At 36.8% G+C, this 21,100-nt stretch overlaps 1 protein-coding gene across 1 annotated transcript in view; it reads left to right on the top strand.

The window, feature by feature from the left end:
• NSUN3 (NOP2/Sun RNA methyltransferase 3) overlaps window positions 1-21,100 on the top strand; it is a 56,814-nt gene that overhangs the window by 17,332 nt on the left and 18,382 nt on the right. The window contains exons 4-5 of the mRNA XM_017519731.2: window positions 4,579-4,733; window positions 5,475-5,596. Coding sequence (XP_017375220.1) covers window positions 4,579-4,733; window positions 5,475-5,596 — 277 coding nt within the window. The remainder of the gene's footprint in view (window positions 1-4,578; window positions 4,734-5,474; window positions 5,597-21,100) is intronic.

Below are 21,100 nucleotides of genomic sequence, written 5' to 3'. Positions count from 1 at the left end.
CACAGCACACAGCACAGCACAGCACAGCACAGCGCACAGCACAGCACAGCACAGCACACAGCACAGCACAGCACACAGCAAACAGCACAGCACAGCAAGCACAGCACACAGCACAGCACAGCACAGCACACAGCGCACAGCACAGCACACAGCGCACAGCACAGCACAGCACACAGCGCACAGCGCACAGCACAGCACTGCACACAGCACAGCACACAGCACACAGCACACAGGACAGCACACAGCACGCAGCACAGCACACAGCACAGCACACAGCACACAGTACAGCACAGCACACAGCACAGCACACAGCACAGCACAGCACAGCACTGCACAGGATAAAATAGAATTCTTCCACTTCTGCTCTGAAACTTGCCTTGGTCTCTTTTTCTGCCTTATGCCCCTCAGTCGAATTCTTTCTCCTGAGGAGGCCGGAATTGAAGTTGCTGCAGACCCATATGGATTTGCCACCCCCTGACACTTTAGGATATAGGACAGTATCATTATTCCTATTATAATATTGAGAGGAACATAGAAAATGATCATATATTATAGATTATGGCTCCAAAGAATAATTGGAAAAATTGGAAATAAGGCAAGATTATTGTTTTTAAGTTAGGTCTACTAAAATAAATGAATGAATGAAACATCCAATTTCAGTTTCTTTCCTTGGAGCAAAGATTGCCATGTACAGATGCTGAATCCTCAAGAATTTGTTAAATTCACCCCTTTTCCTGTTTAGATAAAAAAAATTAAGATTTGGTTTGCTTTTGACCATTTAAACAGTATTAATTGTCTTAATGTATTAAATGTTAGTATATATATGAAACTTGCATTATGACACTTTATATTTTATATTTTTAAGAGGTTTAATCAACCTAAGACCATTTCAAATAAAATCTACATCTAAGCACAATAGTACTATAGCATAAAGCAGTAATTCTGCTGGAAGCTATTTTAAAATGCTGACTTGAGAATCTTGACTAAAGCTATATATAATTTAATGAAAAGCTGCCCTGATTTTCAGTTGTAATGATTTAAATATTTGTTATAATGCCATGATTTAATCAAGTCATCTGCATTAAGTATGCACATACTATGTGCAAGGCATTGGATGGCATGTGTATAGAGGTAAGGGATATAGAAATGATGAAGACTTTCCTGTGGTATGACAGACTGGGTACGCTAACCAATTCCCCCTTAAGTAAATACCTAAAAATGTAGGATATAATGTTAAAAATTTTTTCAATGCATCAATTATCTTTAAATACTTAGTGGCCACAATCTAAGAGAGAGTGGGAACCTTAAAGGTAAATTGTATACTGAAGCCGGCTTTTGACTTGAGAACATTTGCTAACATGAAAAAATTACATGTTTTTTATTGCTTCATGAGAGTGAAGGAATAAAAAACAAAGCCAGAGCCTACCCAAGTAGAACATCTAATAGAAAATTCACTTACATCAATCTGGGACTCAAAGTGCTATACCCACCATAGAAGGTAAACCAGGAAGAAATTGTCCTCTTCAAATGACTGCAAGGAAAGCTGTCTGTCTTCCACTTTGATGCTGGGGGAGGAGAGAAAGTACCCTTTGAAATCATTGTAGTGAAATTGCAGAACACTGAAAATAAAGAGAAGACCTTAATAGCAACTAGAAAGAATGGAGAGCTTACCTTCAAAGGAACAACGGACAGAGGGTTAACACTTGAGAGTAATAAAAGGAACCAGCATTCAAAGGCATATAAAAGATGACTGTCAATCCAGAAATATATTCAGTCAAAATATACTCCTGGAGAGCAAAAGTGAAGTAGAAAAATAGAGATTAAGAGTTTGTCACCAATAATTCTAAAGGTTGTGCTTCAGGGAAAAAGAAAGCCATCCAAGATGGAAGATAGGAGTTACAAAAAAGTGAAGAGCAAAGGTAGGATATTATGTGGGGAAAGTCTAACAATCATTGGGTATAAAAGACCATGATAATGTTTTGTGGGATTAAAAAATGTAAGTCCAAAGAAAACCTAGTTAAACAATAACAATAGCATCTAAGCAAGAGTATTACAAGATTCTTGTAACTTTTAGTAGAGCTGGTGAAAATTGCCTTAGCTTAGATTTTTCTTAACATGCACGTTAAAAGTCTTTTGAGTTACCACTAAAAAAGTCGAAATAGAATGTAAAATATTTAAATGAGAAAAAGGGGGGAATTGAATGAAAGATGAGTAAGGACGTGATTCTTTCCTCTGAGGTCCTTAGTATTTGATAGGCAGAGATGAGCAATGGTAGGGGGTGAATTTGGGGGTTATGCCTTGTGGACCCAATCTATGCATCACTACAGATGTGTTTGGCTTCATCTTTACTCTCATCCCTCACCTCGTGGCTGGAGCCACTTGAATTGTTTCCAGAGACTGGAGAAACCCTAGCAAAGGCTCGTGCCATTCACGCAGTTGTCTGCTGCTGATGCTTCCACTGCCACAAATTGAAGAGCTTCCTAATGAGTGTCAGCTGACAAGCAGAGGTCATCTCACCTGTGTGCTTGCAATACCAGGCCTTGGGTACTGTCTGGTTTTCTTAGCAGTTGCCAGAAGGGGCCAGGTACACAACCTCAAAGTAGGTGGAAATTATCAGCTCTTGGTATGGACTTTAATGAAAGAGACAAAAAGTGGTCAGCAGATTGTTCTTCCTCCTTGCTCCAATAACATTCAGCTCCTTCCAAGGCTCTGTAATTTCAAACTGTAGCAATACCCTGAGAGACTAACCAAAGCTGTAGGCAGCTTGATTACAAATCCTCCTGTATCTGTCATGCTCCTCCCATGATTTACTTCCTTTTTTCTCTCACTTTTGCTTCCATAGAATTGGTCTCTCTCCATACCATGAACTTGTGTCTTATATTGTTTTCTAGTGATTTCAGGATAAGACAAGGGCTTTTAGATACCTATTTAAGTTCCATTAGTGAGTCCTCCAAAATACACCCAAAATAAACATGAAAACTAGCTGTACAGATGTGCTTTTAGATGATTTTCTACTCTTATGCCCAATAAAATTGATGGCGTCTCCTGAGCTCCTTCCCTGTAGATAAATATGGAGCCCTGGGCCAGGTGTGGTGGCTCACACCTGTAATCCCAGCACTTTGGGAGGCCGAGGCAAGTAGGTCACCTGAGGTCAGGAGTTCCAGACCAGGCTGACCAACATGGCAAAACCCTGTGTCTACTAAAAATACAAAAACCAGCCAGGCATGGTGATGCACACCTGTAATTCCAGCTACTTGGGAGGCTGAGGCAGGAGAATTGCTTGAACTTGGGAATCAGAGATTGCAGTGAGTGGAGATCATGGCACTGCACTGCAGCCTGGGCAACAAAGCGAGACTCCATCTCAAAAAAAAAAAAAAAAGAAAAGAAACATGGAGCCCTGGTAGTAGAGAAGGTAAGCCATGCTCAGAAACACCTCTCATATGAGATGAGCAAGAGAAGGACAGAGTATGTTTTGGAAATGGAATAGTCCATCAAGTTGAGCACAGAGTATACTGAGGAACTGGTGGGAGATTAAAATGGAGAGACTGTCCTGAGGTCTGGCTACTATGGACCTTGATTTAAAGGCTTTGCCTTTGAACTTTGTTCAGTGGATGATAGGAAGTCATTAAAAGTTTGGTTTTTTGTTTGTTTTTTTTTTTTTACTTTTTAACAGTAGAATGACCAAAAAAAAAAAAAAACAAAAAAACAACTCTATATATATATGTGTGTGTGTGTATATATATATATATATATATATACAATACCCTGAGAGACTAACCATATATATATATGTATTTGAGCAAAGACTTTACAAATTTTTTTCCCTTCTACACTAAAATTTAATGTTCAGTTAGTTCTCTAGTATTGTTTCCTTGGTAACCTGACAGAGATTGTCCCTGTGTTTCTAGGCAAGATTGCTTATGATAAAAATGGCCCTGATTGGTAAACTGTATGTGGGCTGGGAGAAAGAATAAATAACCCCTAGAGACCTTATAGAGATGCCATGCTTTGGATCTTCTGAGTGCAGTGATTCTTATGACTGGGCATGTCCCTGTGGAGACACTGAAAGCCTGTGGACTTGTTAAAAGAAATGATGATTCCTGTGGTACAGGAGGCTTTTAAGCCAGGACAATTCCTGCATCTGCCTCAATGTGAGTCTCATCTTCTTGCACCTGAATTACCTCCTGTGTTTACTCTTAAGAGTTAGTTCTTTAGCGTGAGAACTGTGTCTGAGGTATTGGTTGTATAACATATCTATAGGAATCTATAATTCTTTATAGGTTTTACCTCTATTAAAATTAAACTTGGTGTAGCAAATGCTGAGAGGTTCTGAGAGACTGTGTAGGCATGGCTATTGTAAATGTTTTATGTAGTAGGTATGTGTATCTATATATACATACACGTATACACATCTGTATTTCTGTTATCAAAGCATAAGAAAATTATATTGTTTACCTCTGAGCCCTATTTCTGCATAATTATGATGAGTTAATTTCTTCCTGAAATTTATTTGGTGAAAAGTAGAAATTTAACAGTTGCGTTGCCTTCATTTGAAACTTTTTAATCCTTTTTATTTAGGTTATCTTCAGTGTAATGAATATGATAGTCTGAGATTCAGGTGGCTGAGGCAGACGTTAGAATCTTTCATCCCACAGCCTTTGATAAATGTAATTAAAGTGTCTGAATTGGATGGCAGAAAAATGGGAGATGCCCAGCCTGAAATGTTTGACAAGGTACTTTTATTACATTGTGACAAACTGATAGACGCCCAATGATACCGCTATTATGTTGCTTTGTAGTTGTTATTTTCCATCTGTTCTCAGACATAGCCTGATACAGTTTCTCAGTACCCTGGAAAATTTTGATAAAGTGAACATGGAAGCAGTTTTCATTTGATGGTCAGCATGGTTCAAAGAAAGCAGTAACTCTGGGATTGGGGATTATAGAATGTTTTTTATTGCCAGGTAACTCAAAGGTACTCAGGAAAATATATTATTTGGATCAGTACACAAACATGTGCACTGTATTGCTTTAATTCAGGAACATTTCACATCAGAGTATGACAGTTGAAGAAAAAGAGGTCATTTCAGTAATCTGAAATTGAAATACTAGTTCTTAGAAATAAGTGCTGAGAATTCAGAAATATATTAATGTCTGATTACAATGAGTAACTTTGTAAAAGTCTTTGCTGTGGTTGTCAAGGATATCAAATAGCATTAGTAGAGATAGTAAACTGTAATTCTACCACCCTAAGTCCCCAAAAACAAACACTGAAAGTACACAGTAAGTTTTTCTGAAAAGCGTTAGTGAGGAAATCTTGTAAGAAAAAACTTACTGTGGTGTATTTTCAGTTAAAAAAAAAAAAGGTTTTCATTTATTTGCTATTTGTTTGCCATGTTTTATAAAACTCCTCTATTTCATGCCTGAGAATAGATTGTCAGTGCATATTTGAATCACTTGTCTTTTTTTTACAGATGCTAGTGGATGCTCCATGTTCAAATGATCGAAGCTGGTTATTTTCCTCTGACTCTCAGAAGGCATCTTGCAGGATAAGTCAAAGGAGGAAGTTGCCTCTTCTACAGATAGAACTCTTAAGGTAAGGACTGTTAATACAAAAGTGCATTTTGGTGTCTGATATAATTTAAACAGGTGTGACAGAACATGTTAAGCCCCCAAATGGAGGGCTTGCCGTGTAGGTGTCAGCAATTATTTCTCCAAAGGCTGCACTCAAGAAACTCCCAACTTCTTCCCCTTCAGCTCTCCGCCCATCCCCCTTCCCCCCACCACCAGTGAAATGTAGTATTGCTGTGCATTGTCTTTTAAAGGGCATAGATTTTACTGTGGTTCAAAGTTGTTTGCTCACTGGGACCCAAGCCTGGGGGTTGATAGCCCTGTTTCTTTTACCAGAATCTGAACAGCTCCTTAAGAATAGCTTTGAATCAGGATGCATGTTTTGTTAATGGTCCACATGAATTAGTTTCTCACAAGTTGTAGCTAGTTGTTAGTGCTTATCTCCCCTCTGAGAATTTTCCAGAAGGACCTGGACACTGAATATTTAGTTTCCTAAATAACAGAGCCATTTTGAAACATTAATTGTTTGGGTTCCAACACTTATTTTGACATATACCATACTCTCATAATTCTTCCTGTTTAATGCTAAGCAAAAATTATCTATAATATTTAAAATACAGTTAAATGGTGCCTTATCACTCATTACATCTTGCATATAGAAAGGCAATGAATGACAGTAAGCATTTCCAACTTCTGATAACACAGTAATGAACATATGCCATTACCTAAATGTTATAACCAATACGAATATATAGCTTTGTATCAGATTATGTCTCAGCTCATCATGGTGATTCTTGATAGTACTTACTAGAAGGTTTTTCTAAATATTTCTCATCTAGCAGTTAGACTATTTGTTTGTATATCTCTGATGTCCACCTTTCATGTAACACTAAGATATTTTGAAAACTTTATGCCACTTTTCTCTTTTGCCCTTTGGGTGGTAGCTTGGAGATGACCTAGATCCTTCTCTAGATCATTTTTCTCACCTAATGTATATTGATCTGGCTGCTGTTTCTTTGTTTTTTTTGGAGATAGAATCTTGCTCTGTCACCCAGGCTGGAGTGCAGTGGTTTGATCCCAGCTCACTGCAACTTCAGCCTCCTGGGTTCAAGCGATTCTTGTGCCTCAGCCTCCCAAGTGGCTGGAATTACAGGTGTCCACCACCACACCCGACTAATTTTTGTATTTTTTGTAGAGATGGTGTTTCACTATGTTGACCAGGCTGGTCTCGAACTCCTGCTTAAGTGATCTACCCGCCTTGGCTCCCAAAGTGCCAGGATTATAGGCATAAGACATCATGCCCAGCCTCGGCTTCTTAATTATTCCTGCTATACTGGTCTTGCCATTGTTATTCCTTATACCTGTAACAGATACCAAATCTTGTGATGGCTTATTAACATTGTGATCTCCATTTTTTTAAAACAGTAAGTAAGCAAACAGGCTTCCTGATAATATTATTTTTCTTGTCTGTCTTCTGACAAATCTTCCCCTGACTTCCTTTTCTTTCTGTTTATTACCAGGTTTTCTGTGATAGTCTGTCTACTGTTTTTCCTCCCATTTTGTCTCAATTAATTATATTTTATCTTCTGCTTCCTTTACTCTTCCAAACTTGTTCTTTTTAATGTTACTAAAGATCTATTCATTTTTAAAATTTTTATTATTTTAAAAATATATTTTTAATTATACAGGTAATACATGGAACCATTTTCATTGTAAAAAAAAAATCAAATAATACAAATGAAGCAAAAGGCCTTATTGTCCACATGCCCAGCCAAATAGCAGTTTTCTTCTTAGAGCTAACTATTGGATTTACGTTTGGTGTATACACTTCTAGACTTTTTCTGTGCTCTTTCTTACAAGTATCTGTATACAGTGAAATACATTTAAAAATAACTTTTTTATCATGATGTGTATAGTCTTCTGTTACATGGTCTTTTTTTTTTTTTTAACCAAGTATTTCTTAGTCTTTTCCATGTATGTCTACTTTTTTCTCTTTAACTTATGTGAGATATTCAAGAGGATCTATTGTATTCCTTTTCAGTCTTCTATTTCTGGATATTTACATTGATTCTTTTTTTTAACCTATTTTTTACTTTTTGTTTTTTACTTTTATAAACTATCTTTAATATATCTCATCAGACAGGTCTACTAGCATTTTTTTAAAAATTAAATATTGAGAAGTAGAATTGAGGATCAAATATTTTAGTAGCTGTGTTGGATTGTTCTCCAAAAAGGCTCCATACCCATCTACGCTCCCTGCTGCGCTGGACTCTGTTACTGCTTGCTCCCTTTTAAAATATTCTCTTCCCTTGACATTGTGATCATAGGCTTTCCTGGTTCTCCCTACTTCTCAGTTATGCCTTCTACATATATCTTTTAACTTGCTCTTCATGAACTCATCCCACAAATTTTGGATTTCTTTAGCTTACTGATGTTGATACTTTTCTCTATCTGATAACTTCAACTGGTATCTCCCAGTATGTGAGCTTAGACTATCTTCCAAATAGGTGTCTAAGCTCAGATCTTTCTCTTAGCCTCAGACCTATATATTCAGTTACCTATCTGAGGTCTCCAGAAACATAAAACTCAAATAATTAAGATAAAACTCATAGTTTCTAATTCTCTCTTAGGGGAAATAATGCTCACCAAATTGACAAAACAAAAAATCAAAATACAAATCTCACCAATCTGCCTCTATCACCTCTTTTCTCCATTTTAGTAAATGCCACACCACCATATATTTGCCTAAGTCAGAAATCCATCTCCGACTTCCCTCTTTCTCACATAGTCAATCAATCACTAAGACATCTCAGTTGTACCTGTTACATGTATCTCAAGTTCATACAGCTCTTTCCATCCTGAATAGCCTAACGTAAGCCACCAGCATTGTCACGACATGATTTTAAGTGGCCCCCAACTGCCCTACATGTCTCCAGTTGTGAGCTGTACCACTTGATTCTCCACAGTGGAGCCAGAGTGATGCATCTGAAACGTAAATCTCATCATGTCAGTTATCCTTCCAGAAATCCTACAGTTGTTCCCCATTACCAGCAAAATTTCACACTTGTTTTTTTAATTTGGGGGTTTTCCAGTGAAAACCAGGATTTGCTAGACAAATTCTAGAAGAGCTGCAGTGCTTCACACTGTGAGTGTAATACTCAAGTCCTCTTTTGACCTGGCTCCTTACTTCAGCTGCCTCGTTGTCTCAGGACTCTTACTCATTTTGTTCTAACCGTGCAGTTTCTCAGCAGTCCACACAGCGTCTCATTTCTGAGACAAGGGCACTTCCTGTTCCTTTTGCTTGAGAGTTCTAATTTATGCTTCCCTTTCTCCTGGCAAACTCTACTGATTCTTTAGGAATCAGCTCTGACATCTCCTTAGTGAAGCCTTACCTGACTTCCTTGGAGTGGGGTGGATATTGTCCTCATGTTCCTACCTTCATTTAAAGATATGTTTATTGCCAGTTTCTCTGCTACACAATTATCTAGTACTTGCCTCTCTTTGACAAGACTGTAAGCCCCATGTGAACAGGGATTGTCTTATTATTCTCATTCTACCATATAATTTGGTGCCTGGCATATAGAAGAGACTGAATAAGTAATTGTTTAAAACCGGTATATTACATGGGTTGAGTATTTAGAATTTAGAGCTGTAATTAAATTTATAGCATAGTTAATATGACAAAAACAATGGTGTAATCATTATTGTGCTGCATGGTGATTAGGCAAAAATATCAAGCAATTCCCATAATTTATTTTGATTCTTATTGCTCTTACATAGGCAAAACATGGTTATAGTTTTAATTTAGTTTTTTCATCATTTAATAAGCTTTTCTTAATATCAGATAGCATTTCAATCATCATTGCAAAATCATACACATGCATAAAGCCCAGATAGGCACCTTCTTATGTCCCAACAACTAAGGCTCTTCTGTAGTGACCACTCCTCTCTTTCACCATCTTTCTGTAGTGGCCACTCCTCTCTTTCATCATCTTACTTCCCAAAAGGAATGGCTTTAGTAGCACATCACTTTAGTAGCAAATTGGCAGCGCACAAAACTGACATCACACGGAATGTAGGTTTCCATGTAATCATACGTGATTGGGAAACGCTGTTGCACCAGCCATCTCCCATTCTTTTCCTTCAGCAGCTGCTCTACATTCCCTGCCTCTGCTTCCTCATCTGCCTGAGGGGTTTGCAATGACTTGAAGCAGCCAAAATTCTGAGTCCCTTGGCTATGTGATTATGATGAGAAGGCGGATAGAGCAAAACATCCAAGCTATAGGCAGAGAAAATGATCAGATTCCTGACATCTACAAGTCTTGGGGTTAAAAAGATAAAGAAAAAAAATGATAATACCAAACACAATCTCTCTTTTATCTCTTGCCCTTGACGTCAAAACATGAAAAAAAAAGACCATAGCAATTTTATCATCAGAAATAGCTTTATTTTATCACTATATTGCTTACCTAGAATTTTCTCTTGCCTGTCTTCTGATCTTTCCTCAGCTAGTTATTGAATTACCTTTTGTTAACAAAAGGCAATTCTTTTATTCCACAATATGAGATAAAAGGTTTTAAAATGCAAACATGCAAGAGAGTAAATACATTGATGTGTAAAGAGTTTCAGTCAAACTATGAAGGATTGTTTGCAGATCTTTATTTTCATTTGCAAAGAGCAGTTAGAATGCAAGTAAATAAATATTGTCTGGCCTCATATTGTGGACAGAAGATGGCACTCAGAAGTGAACAAAGGAGAGGAAAAGATAGTGAGGAGGTAAATAAGGGAAACTTTCTGATTGTACAGTTTTGCCAAAGGCTAGACTTGTATGTACATTGTTGACAGATATGGTGCTCAAAAGTACTTTATACACAAGGGAACTTATAAAGCCTTTAAAAACAAGAACATTCTGTCATTTACTTCAAGGTACGTGGAGCTGTAGGACATTATGCTAAGTGAAATAAGCCAGGGACAAAAAGATAAGATACCTTATGATCTCACTTCCATGTGGAATCTAAGAGGTGACCTTGGAGAAATAGCATAGAAAGGTGGTTACTGGAGGCTGAGGGTGAAGGAAGCATGGCTGAAGGAAAGGCATTGATCAAAGGGCACAAGCTCTCAGTTAGACTGAAGGAATAAGTTATAATGATCTATCGTGATGCATGGTGACCACAGTTAATGACGTATATTTCAAAATTTCTAAAAGAACAGATTTGTAATATTCTTATCACAAAAGAATGATAAGTTGGTGAGGCAATCCACTAATTAACTAGGTTGAATCTTTCTACAGTGTATACATAGACCAAGATACCACATTATACCCCATAAATACTCACAAGCATTATTTTTCAATTAAAAACAATTATCCCCTTTACGACTGCGTGAAGGCATGCAGTCATTTTACCAGAAATTATTCATATTTATCTTACATAATAAGCAGTCTGCACAGTGTTCAGAATTTTCACTTTTGGAAAGACAGTATGCTATAACCATATACTCTACAACTGAGTATTAATCTGGTACATTTTTATGAATGTGATAGTTAAATGAAAATTAATGTCTTATTTAATAGAATTTCTTTGATGTTAATTTCTCTATTTTTTATTTATATTAAAATTTTTAGAGAGAAGGCCTTGCTCTGTCTCCCAGGCTAAAGTGCTACAGTGGTGCGATCATAGCTCACTGTGGCCTTGATCTCCTGGGTTCAAGTGATCCTCCCACCTCAGCTTCCTGAGTAGCTGATGCTACAGGTACATGCCACCACACTTGGTTAATTTTTAAATTGTTTTGTATGGAGAGGACCTCACTATATTCCCCAGGCTGGTCTCGAACTCCTGGTCCCAAGTGATCCCTGGCCCCAAGTGATCCTCCTTCTTTGGCCTCCCAAGTGCTGAGACCACAAGCACAAACCACTGTGCCCAGGCCTGATGTTAAAACTTAAAAAAAAAACTATTAGTAGATATGTAATATTCCTTAATTTTTAAATTAATATATATAGAATTATATATAATTATAAAAATAATAATCTAACTTGTTTTCCATTTTTTTAAATGAAAAAACCTTATTAGAGGGTACAGTGATAACAGCAGAAAGATCCCAAAACCATGAGTTCTTTGTATACTTAAAGACTCTTTGATTTATCCATATAGAAGTAGAAGAATTAGAATTTTCTATTGAATTTATGGAACATAAAGATAAAAGTTATATAAAATTTTCTCACACATCAGTCCCAAAACTATTTTCAAGAGATAAGAATGAGGGGCAGGGATGAAAGGAATAATTGAATATAAGCCAAATCTATTAACGAAATGCCACTTAAAAGTATACCTTTATTAATATTTCTCAAAATAATTTTTGAGCCAGTCATTCCTGTTACATGCTATGTCTGTTCATACTATATAATCAAATCATTTTGCCACATTTGTATTTAAATAAATTAAGAAAAATAAAGTGGGAAAATATACTGAAAATGATGTATATGCACTCTTTTTAGAAAGTGACTATGATAGTTATATAAGAGAAGTTTACATGAATTTTAGGTGGGAAAGCATTAACTGAGGAATATGATTTATAACAAAAACATAGGTAACTTATTGCAGTAATATATCATGTCATTCATTTCCTAGGAGAAAATCAATCACATTTAAAATACTGACCCCTTCTGGTTTTCTTTTCTCACTACTTGACAAGTAAAATCCAATTTGTGAACTCATTGAAAAAGGAAGCTTAGATTATTCGGTAACGTTTTGAAAATTTGTATAAATCATCCAGATAACAATCCTTAAAAAGTGGTACTCTGACAGCGAGAATTGTGTTTTGAAAGAAACATTTTTTAAAAAATCACTAACACCTATTCTCTGCTGCAATAGAGCTAAGATAAGGAATACCTAGTGACTGTGCAGCACGGCCTTCATCGTTCATCAACACGGTGACCAAAAGTTGATGTGTTTATACTGGAAAAATAAACTTGGAATATATGGGTCTATCAGAATGGAAGATTTCCACCACTGCTTCAGCTGTGTGTATATGTTTTCTTTTAAAAGTTTTAATAATTCAGTTCATTTTGCATACTGTTGTTGTATGCTTAGTCATATGTTTGGAATCCAGAAAACAAAAGTAAACTACTATTACTTACTGCTACAGATTGAATTACTGTTACTTACCACTACAGATTGAAGAGACATCCAAAGCTATACTTTGTAGCTATTATTTTCTTTCATAAAAATAAATATGTCTCAAATATGTATTGACAATATGAATACAATCATGAAAATAAGATGCCATCAGCATTTATTAATTTGTTTAACATTGTCTATTTTTATTTATTTATTTATTTGAGAGAAAGTCTCACTCTGTTGCCCAGGCTCGAGTGCAGCGGCATGATATCAGCTCACTGCAACCTTTGCCTCCTGGGTTAAAGCAATGCTATGCTCATGCCTCAGCTTCCGAGTAGCTGGGATTACAGGTGTGTGTCACCATACCCCGCTACTTTTGTATTTTTCGCAGAGACGAGGTTTCACCATGTTGGCCAGGCTGGTCTCGAACTCTCAGCCTCAGGTAATCCACCTGCCTCAGCCTCCCAGAGTGCTGGGATTACATGCCTGAGCCACCATACCCAGTCTAACATTATCTACTTTGTACTGGGAACTTAGCTAAGCATTACAGATTCTAAAATATGTAGAAAATGATTCTTGTTCTCAAGGCCTTCAGGCCAATTATCATATAATGTGGTAAGACCTGTAATAGAGAGAACAGTTAGGGTGCTGAGGGAATAGAGGGAAGGATGCCTAACTTTGTTCTTGTTAAGGATGGAGTACAAAATGAACAACAGATAAATATTTACACTAAAGAGTTTTGTCTAATAATTTTTCCTAGTCATGAAAGTAATAGTTTCAAAAAGCATTTGGAAAACACAAAGAAATGTAGAGAAGAACATAAGCCACCCATTGAAAGAAAGCTTATTATACTGCATATTATTATATATTATTATACTATAATATTATATTATACTAAATCATAATATAATAATAGAGTATAATATACTGGAGATATATATATATATAATTATTACCTTTGGATGCATGTAGTGTGTAGAGTAATAGGCATCATAGTTATATACAGTTGATGTCTTTTTCCACTTAATTTATCATGAAGATTTCAATTATTCATTAGTATTTGAAAGCATGCCAGTCCTTCATTTATTCAGGTAGTTAGGAGTGTCTAAGACTCTTCTTTCCTTACACAATCTGGTTAATGCAAGAAATAGTTACAAAAATATATCCTAATGGAGATTAAAAGATCAGCTTTTTAAATGTTCCAGGCAAGTGCTTGATAACTCTTTAGGAAGGAGTTATAGCAGCTGGCCTTTGATCCATTTCTCTCTTGATTTCCGGGGGGACACTCCTAAGGAAAGAAAGAAGGCAGGTGACCCAGTTAAATCTTCTTGAAAACACAGATAATTGGCCTCCCTGGTAAATAGTCTAATGAGTTTTGCTAAGAAGATACTTCTTGTTTATGGCATACTTTGAGCAGAATGTTCCTGGTTAGGATTGCCTATGGTGAACACAACCCAGCACCTATGTAGGTTTATGAGGCATGGCTTCCTGGAGATACCATGTATCTACTTCATAAGGTATGTTGTGACTTAACCTAAATGCTCCCCCGTGTGTGAGGTGACCTGTGAATATGGTTTAGAGAATTCATCTATTCTGAGTTAGAAAGCCCATACCCAATACTGGAAGCAAGACCTGGGGAGCTACATTGTATATGTCTCAGATCTTTCTCTGCTTCTCTTATGCCACTTGATTGCTTATATACTTAAAATTATTATTAAATAGTAAAGCTTGATAGTGGGTAAGGGCTCTGGTCTGTGAATCTGATTTGACAATTCTACCTTTCATGTCGCTCACTCCTGAACCCCAACCAGGCCTCTGTGATGAAGCTGAATTGAGGGGCATGATTTGGACCTGAGTCCCAATTGCAAGCTTTTTATTCCAGTCCCATGTCTAAATCTTGGGACTCAATCAACTCTTCCAGCCAGCTATTAGACAGAAAATGAGAGCTTTGCACCTTACATGCTTGGCATGGAGACATGTTTAAGGGGATAAGGGGATAGCTTATTCCATAATTTAGCACAACTGTTATATGTACAGTGGAAGAGCTACTGAAGTATTTCTAATAATGAAGTGACACAATTACATTTATTTTAAAAAGATTATTAGACATAGAAGGTAGACACAAGAGAGCAAACATAGAAAAAAAGCTATTAGGAATAAATAATTAGGAAGTTATGGAATCTTTCCAGGTGAGCAATGATTATCAATGGATTAATGTTAGAAGAAAGCAGTCTTCAAAATAAGATGATACTTTAAGCATTTCATTAACTCACCATAGTTTATTCAATTTGTAAAATATCACTGATGTTAACAAGAGTTTAACACTTTTTTTCTTAATAATTTGAAAAGCTTTTAATGGATATTTAAAAACCCAAACTGAGCAAATAAGTATAATAAGTATATTAAAGCATTTGAAACATGGGCACACATAAAAAACACATTTTTCTAGTTTAAAGCATTTGATGTTTCCAGATTTCTAAAGAGTGACCATTCGTGCAGCAGAGGATGACCTGCCTATTTTTGACTAGGAAAAGGTGCGTCTTTGTTGTTGGAGCATTCTTAGTTATCTCTCAGTGCTCTGTTTTCCTTTTGCTTCCCCCAATCTTCTTTCTGTGGCCGTGGAAACAACGACTTTTATGATCCAAAGGATTGCACCTTGGGCTGAAAAAGCACAATCCAGCCTATCCGTTAAGAATCCCTGTGACTCTTTCTTCTTCTATCAGAAAGGTTTTCCTGACACTTGGCCTCACTCTGCCACTAACTACAGGTGTTTGAACTTACCACACCATTGATCTAAATGGAGTCACTAAAATACCTTTAGTAAACTTTGTAGGCTTTTAAATTCTTTTTTAGTCTGGCTACTGCAGAAGTCAAATGACTTCTTTCTTTAGGAGGAGATGGCCATTTTTTTCCTCCAAAGATTTGTTTAGAACATTGGTGTTTAAATTCTGCTCTGTAAAGACGTAGGGTTTCTGTAGATTGCTTCAGGAGCTGTTTTGAAAGAATTGATAGGGATGAACAGGAGAGCCTCCTAGTCCCGCACACCAAATCCAGCTAGAGGCAGGGTATCTTTCCGGTTAAGCATGTAGAATTTCATTTGAAAAAAGTTTCTTCTTAATGAGCGAGCGCACGCGCGCGCGCGCACACACACACACACACACACACAGAGTTTGAATAAACCCTTTTAAATCATTAAAATCAATTATAAGCAATCTCCATTCATAAGCACATTTACCATGGGACAAAATCAGGTCAATTCTCGTGTTTGAAGGCTTTTCTTTGTTTTCATTTTTATGCGTTAAGAGGCAATAGTTTATAGGTCAAAGGCCCTGTCTTGGAGTTAGGCAGGCCTAATATGGGTTTGCTGTCACTCTTTGCTCACCTAGGCAACACAAAACAGAGTCTTTATGTTCAATTTTAGTGGAGCAGTTTTAATCTCTACCGTTCCATACTCATGAGGTAATGAACTGTTAAGAATAGGTAGTAAATGTGAAGTCTCCAAGTAGAAACCAATAATAAATATGTTAAAATTTGTCATTTATAATCTATTTCAGGAGTGCCTGATGTCATTACTCTGTTCTACTAGTGTTTTTTAAGAAATATTCCTTCTTCAAAGTAAAAGCTTACTGTCAGTGGAAAGAAGATAATTATCAGCATTGCTTTTGTTTCTTAGGCTGACAAAAGAATAGCCGCTGGTTATGGTATCTCTGAAAACAGCAAGCTTGGTCATGTTTCTTTATCTTGAATTTACAGAACTTTTGGTAATAAACAGTGTGATATCCAGAAATTTGATTACTTACTGTGAGCACAGTGATGGGTACCCTCAAGGCTTGTAAAATAATACTTTTAAAACTAATGATGGCACTGGGTAACTATCAACCTGGAAATATCTGTGTTTTAGATGCTTATAGTACCCCGAAACTTAATGTTAAATCTGCATCTATTTGATAGATTGTACATGAGCTTCAGCTTTTCACCTTAATGTTTTCTTTGGTTGTAGTGTATAATAGTGGTCGGGCTTTTTTATTTGCTTTCTTGCCCGTACTGCTGTTTGCCAGCAGAAATACTAAACTGATAGAAACAGAAACAGGGTGAAATGATGAGAAACAGGCAGTGGAAAAATGAAAAATGGGAACTACTGAAAAGGAACAAAACCAGAAATAATTGGAAAGGAATGCTAGAAGTCAATGTAATGTAAAAACATGAAATGGAAAGGAAAAGTAAATGAAGGGAAAATCCCCAAAATGCTTCAGGGAAGGAAAGAAATGGTTAAAGATGTGGTTGTACCATTTGTTAAATTATACTATAGCAATTAAAGATTTCCTTTTTTTTTTTTTTAGAAACAGGAACTTACTCTGTCACCGAGGCTGAAATGCAGTGGGACGACCTCAGCTCACTGCAATCTCCACCTCCCACACTAAAGCAATCCTCCCACCCCAGCCTCCTGAGTAGCTTGGACTATAGGTATACACCTGCTAATTGTATTTTGTGTGGAGATGAGTTTTTGCCATGTTGCTCAGGCTGGTCTCAAACTCCTGGGCTCAAGTGATCCGCCCACCTTGGCCTCCCAAAGTTCTGGGATTATAGGCATGAGCCACTGTGCCTGATTTAATTAAAATATTTTTATTGCAGTATCAAATTAGGCATATAGATGTGTGTGGTTTTTGTTGTTGTTGTTGTTTGTTTTGAGATGGAGTATCACTCTGTTGCCTAGGCTGGAGTACGGTGGTATGATCATGCAGCCTTGACCTCTTGGGCCCAAGTGATTCTCCTTTCTCAGCCTTCTGAGTATCTGGGACCACAGCATATGCCACCACACCTGGCTAATTTTTTATTTTTTATAGAAACAAGAGTCTCCCTGTGTTGCCCAGGCTGGTCTCAAACTCTTATACTTAAGTAATCCCCTTGCCTTGGCCTATGAAAGTGCTGGGATTATAGGTGTCAGCCACTGTGCTTGGCTGATTTTTTTTTTTTAAACTAGATTTATTTCCTTTTAAATCAGAGTGCTTACTGTTTCCTGCCCCACTCTCCCAAACTCTGTTAGGTTTCCCTTTTGTTGCTAGAAAGGCCGGGTAAGGGACAACTGACAATTTTAAATGTCTTAATGACACTTTTGATACAACATATCTAAATTTTAAAACAATGGCCATAAAGTCAAGTTTACTTTAAAAAGGTTACCAAACTATTCTACTCAATCAGAAATGAGACCACAATTGCTAAGGAGCTGCCCTCATTAACAGGCTATTTTACTTTCTGTAGGAATTTATTATTTAAGACCCAGTTGGCAAGAAGAAAAACCTTTCTCATTTTTATAAATTACTTGTTAGCAAAAGCTTTTTTAAAATAATTATTCTTTAAGTTCTGGGATACATGTGCAAAACTCTACTCAGAATTTGTGTGTGTTAGTTTCAATTAAATGTATTTCTTTGTTTTACACTGAAAATTGTCTTCCCGATCTGCCTCTTAATTCAGGTAGTATTCATTCATTTTATTTTTTATTTTTTTTTATTTTTTTGAGACAGAGTCTCACTTTGTTGCCCAGGCTGGAGTGCAGTGGCGCAGTCTCGGCTCCTGCAACCTCTGCCTCCCAGATTCAAGCAATTCTTCTGCCTCAGCCTCCCAAGTAGCTGAGATGAAAGGTGCCTGGCACAATGCCTGGCTAATTTTTTGTATTTAGTAGAGATGGGGTTTCACCATGTTGGTGAGGCTGGTCTCAAACTCCTGACCTCAGGTGACCCACCTATCTTGGCCTCCCAAAGCGCTGGGATTGCAGGTGTGAGCCACCACGCCTGGTCCATTCATTCATTTAATAAATATATTTTAAGAATATACTTTCCAGTTGTGCTGTATGTAAAAAATGCAAAATGAATGCAACACGAACGCTGTTTTCAAGCAGCTAAAAATTTATTGCCTGGAAAAACAGAATAGGGAGAAATTCCATGGAAAATCAATGAAAGTGTCAAAGACTGAGCTCTGAAGTGGGTCTAAGTGAAGAGACCACTTTTGTTCACTTTTTTCTAAGTCAATAAAAGCTCATTTACCTAGTCAAAAGGAAATTTTATGATTTTTGTGACAATTTGTGTAGCCATTAGAACTTTCTAAGCATGTAGAAAGAAGAGGCAAATAATTAATTTTAATTCCTTGATTTGATAGTTAATTACACAACAGTGTCTATCTTACTTTGCAAGGGCAGAAGTATTGCTATCTGTGTATCAGAGTTTGGTCAGAGTAAAATCTCCACAAGTGATATAAGAGATTTATTATTGAATTAGGTATTGTTTAATTAAGAAAACTGTTTAAATAGTCTGTATAATTGCATCCCTACTTCTAGTGGTAGGCTTGAAGTGAGTAGGGATGGCGGTTGGCAAGTGAGGTTAGTGAAAGTGAAGATAAACTAGAATCTGTGAAGACAGAAGATGAAACATGTTTCTGTGCATCCAGCTTTGATGTTGTGAGTGATCTGCAGAAAAGCTGGTGGACTCCACCATGTCGCTGCACAGGAACCCTGGTCCAGAATTTGGAAAAGCTGAAGGAAGGTCCTGTGATTCCTGGAGGAGCCCTGGGCACAGCTGCTGCCGTTACCTCCAAGTTGAGCCACTGGTTATATAACAACCTGTATGTACACTAAGCTCTCTGTACTTGTCAAGGAGTTTTGATGACTACGTGGCAAAGTTGCCAAGATATGAGACATTTTATCACCCCAGAAAGATTCTGATTATGCCTTCAGAATTCATTGTTCCCTTCATCAAAAGCAGTCATTATTCTGATTTCTTTTACCATAGATTAGTTTTGCCTGTTCTCAAACTTCTTAAAAATGTAATAAAATAGCACATACTCTTTTATCTGGAATTTTTCCTTCAGCATAGTGTTTTTGAAGTTTATTCATAGTGTGTGTCTAAGAAGTTTGCTCTTTTTTATTGGGTCAGGGGTGAAAGTAATATTTTTGCTTTTGGCTTGATTCCCATTGTCTGGTCAATGGGAGAAGTGCATGTTAGAAGTGCATGAATAAGGCCACTGTATTATTCCTGGAAGAGCTGCCTCTTTTGAGGTAACTTTCAGTGATAGAAAGTTCAGTGATAACTTTGGGGTTACAGAATCTTTTCAACCCTGTGAGGCCCAAATTGCTGAATTCTCAGTAGATTTGGATTATAATCTACGTGCAGAGAACATTCCTTAGCTGAGCTGTGTTCCTTCCATTTAAGCATCCAAATCCTTCAGATCTTTCCTGAACTTTCTCTCATTAGCATACACTAGCATGTTACAATTTTCTTCTAGTTATCGTAGAGTTATATAAATGTTGTTAGTATGTAGTCTCTCTTCCGAGATATCATAAACAATTATTTTATTAAATGTTTTGGCATGGCACAGTAAGAATCACTGGCCATATTAGAGTTCGCTAAAGAAATAGAATGGAGATATATATATATATATATATATGTATATATAAAATCTGCTTTTACTCCTTCCTACTAGTAGCAATGCCGATTAAACAGCAAGAACTAGTGTAGCCACCCTGGATTGTGAGGTTGAAGATTGGGCCTAGATTCCTGATGATTCTGGAGTCTGGCCATCTACTAATTACCTGGACAGCCCTAGGAAGCCATCATGGTACAAACATAGAGAGTACTTACACAAACCTAGATGGCATAGCCTACTACTACACACCTAGGCTATATGGTATAGCTTATTGCTCCTAGGCTATAAACCTGTACAACAAGTTACTGAACTGAATAGTGTAGGCAGTTGTAACACGATAGTATTTGTGTATCTAAACATACCAAAATGGAAAAGGTACAGTAAAAATAAGCTATGAAAGGTTAAAAATTGTACACCCGTATATGGAGCTTGCTATGAAAGGAGCTTGCAGGACTGGAAGTTGCTGTGAGTGAGTGGTGAGTGAATGTGATAGGATATTCCCATATACTACTAGCATTTATAAACTCTGTACACTTAGGCTACACTAAATTTATAAAAGAATATTTTTTCTTTCTTCCACAATAAATCAGCCTTAGCTTACTGTAACTTTTTTACTTTATAAACTTTTAAAGTTTTTAAACACTTTTTGACATTTTTAATACTTAGCTTAAAACAAACACATTGTACAGCTTACAAAAGTATTTTCTTATCCTTATTCTGTAGGCTTTTTTCTATTTTTAAATTTAATTTTTGTTGTTGAACTTTTTTGTTAAAAACTAAAACACAAACACTATAGCCTTGGCCTGCACAGGGTCAGGATCATCAATATCACCGTCTTTCACCTCCATCTTATCCCACTGGGAGGTCTTCAAGGGAAGTAGCATGTGTGGAACTTTCATCTCCTATGGTAACAATACCCTCCACTGGAAACCTCCTGTAGGATCTGCCTGAAGCTGGTTTACAGTTACCTTTTTTTTTTTTTTTTTTTTTTTTTTTTT

Source organism: Cebus imitator, unplaced genomic scaffold (genome assembly GCF_001604975.1).
Source record: "Cebus imitator isolate Cc_AM_T3 unplaced genomic scaffold, Cebus_imitator-1.0 Scaffold771, whole genome shotgun sequence".
In the NCBI taxonomy this organism is placed as follows: Eukaryota; Metazoa; Chordata; class Mammalia; order Primates; family Cebidae; genus Cebus; species Cebus imitator.
Note: the sequence above shows the minus strand (reverse complement) of the source record. Positions and strands in the feature narration are given on the sequence as shown.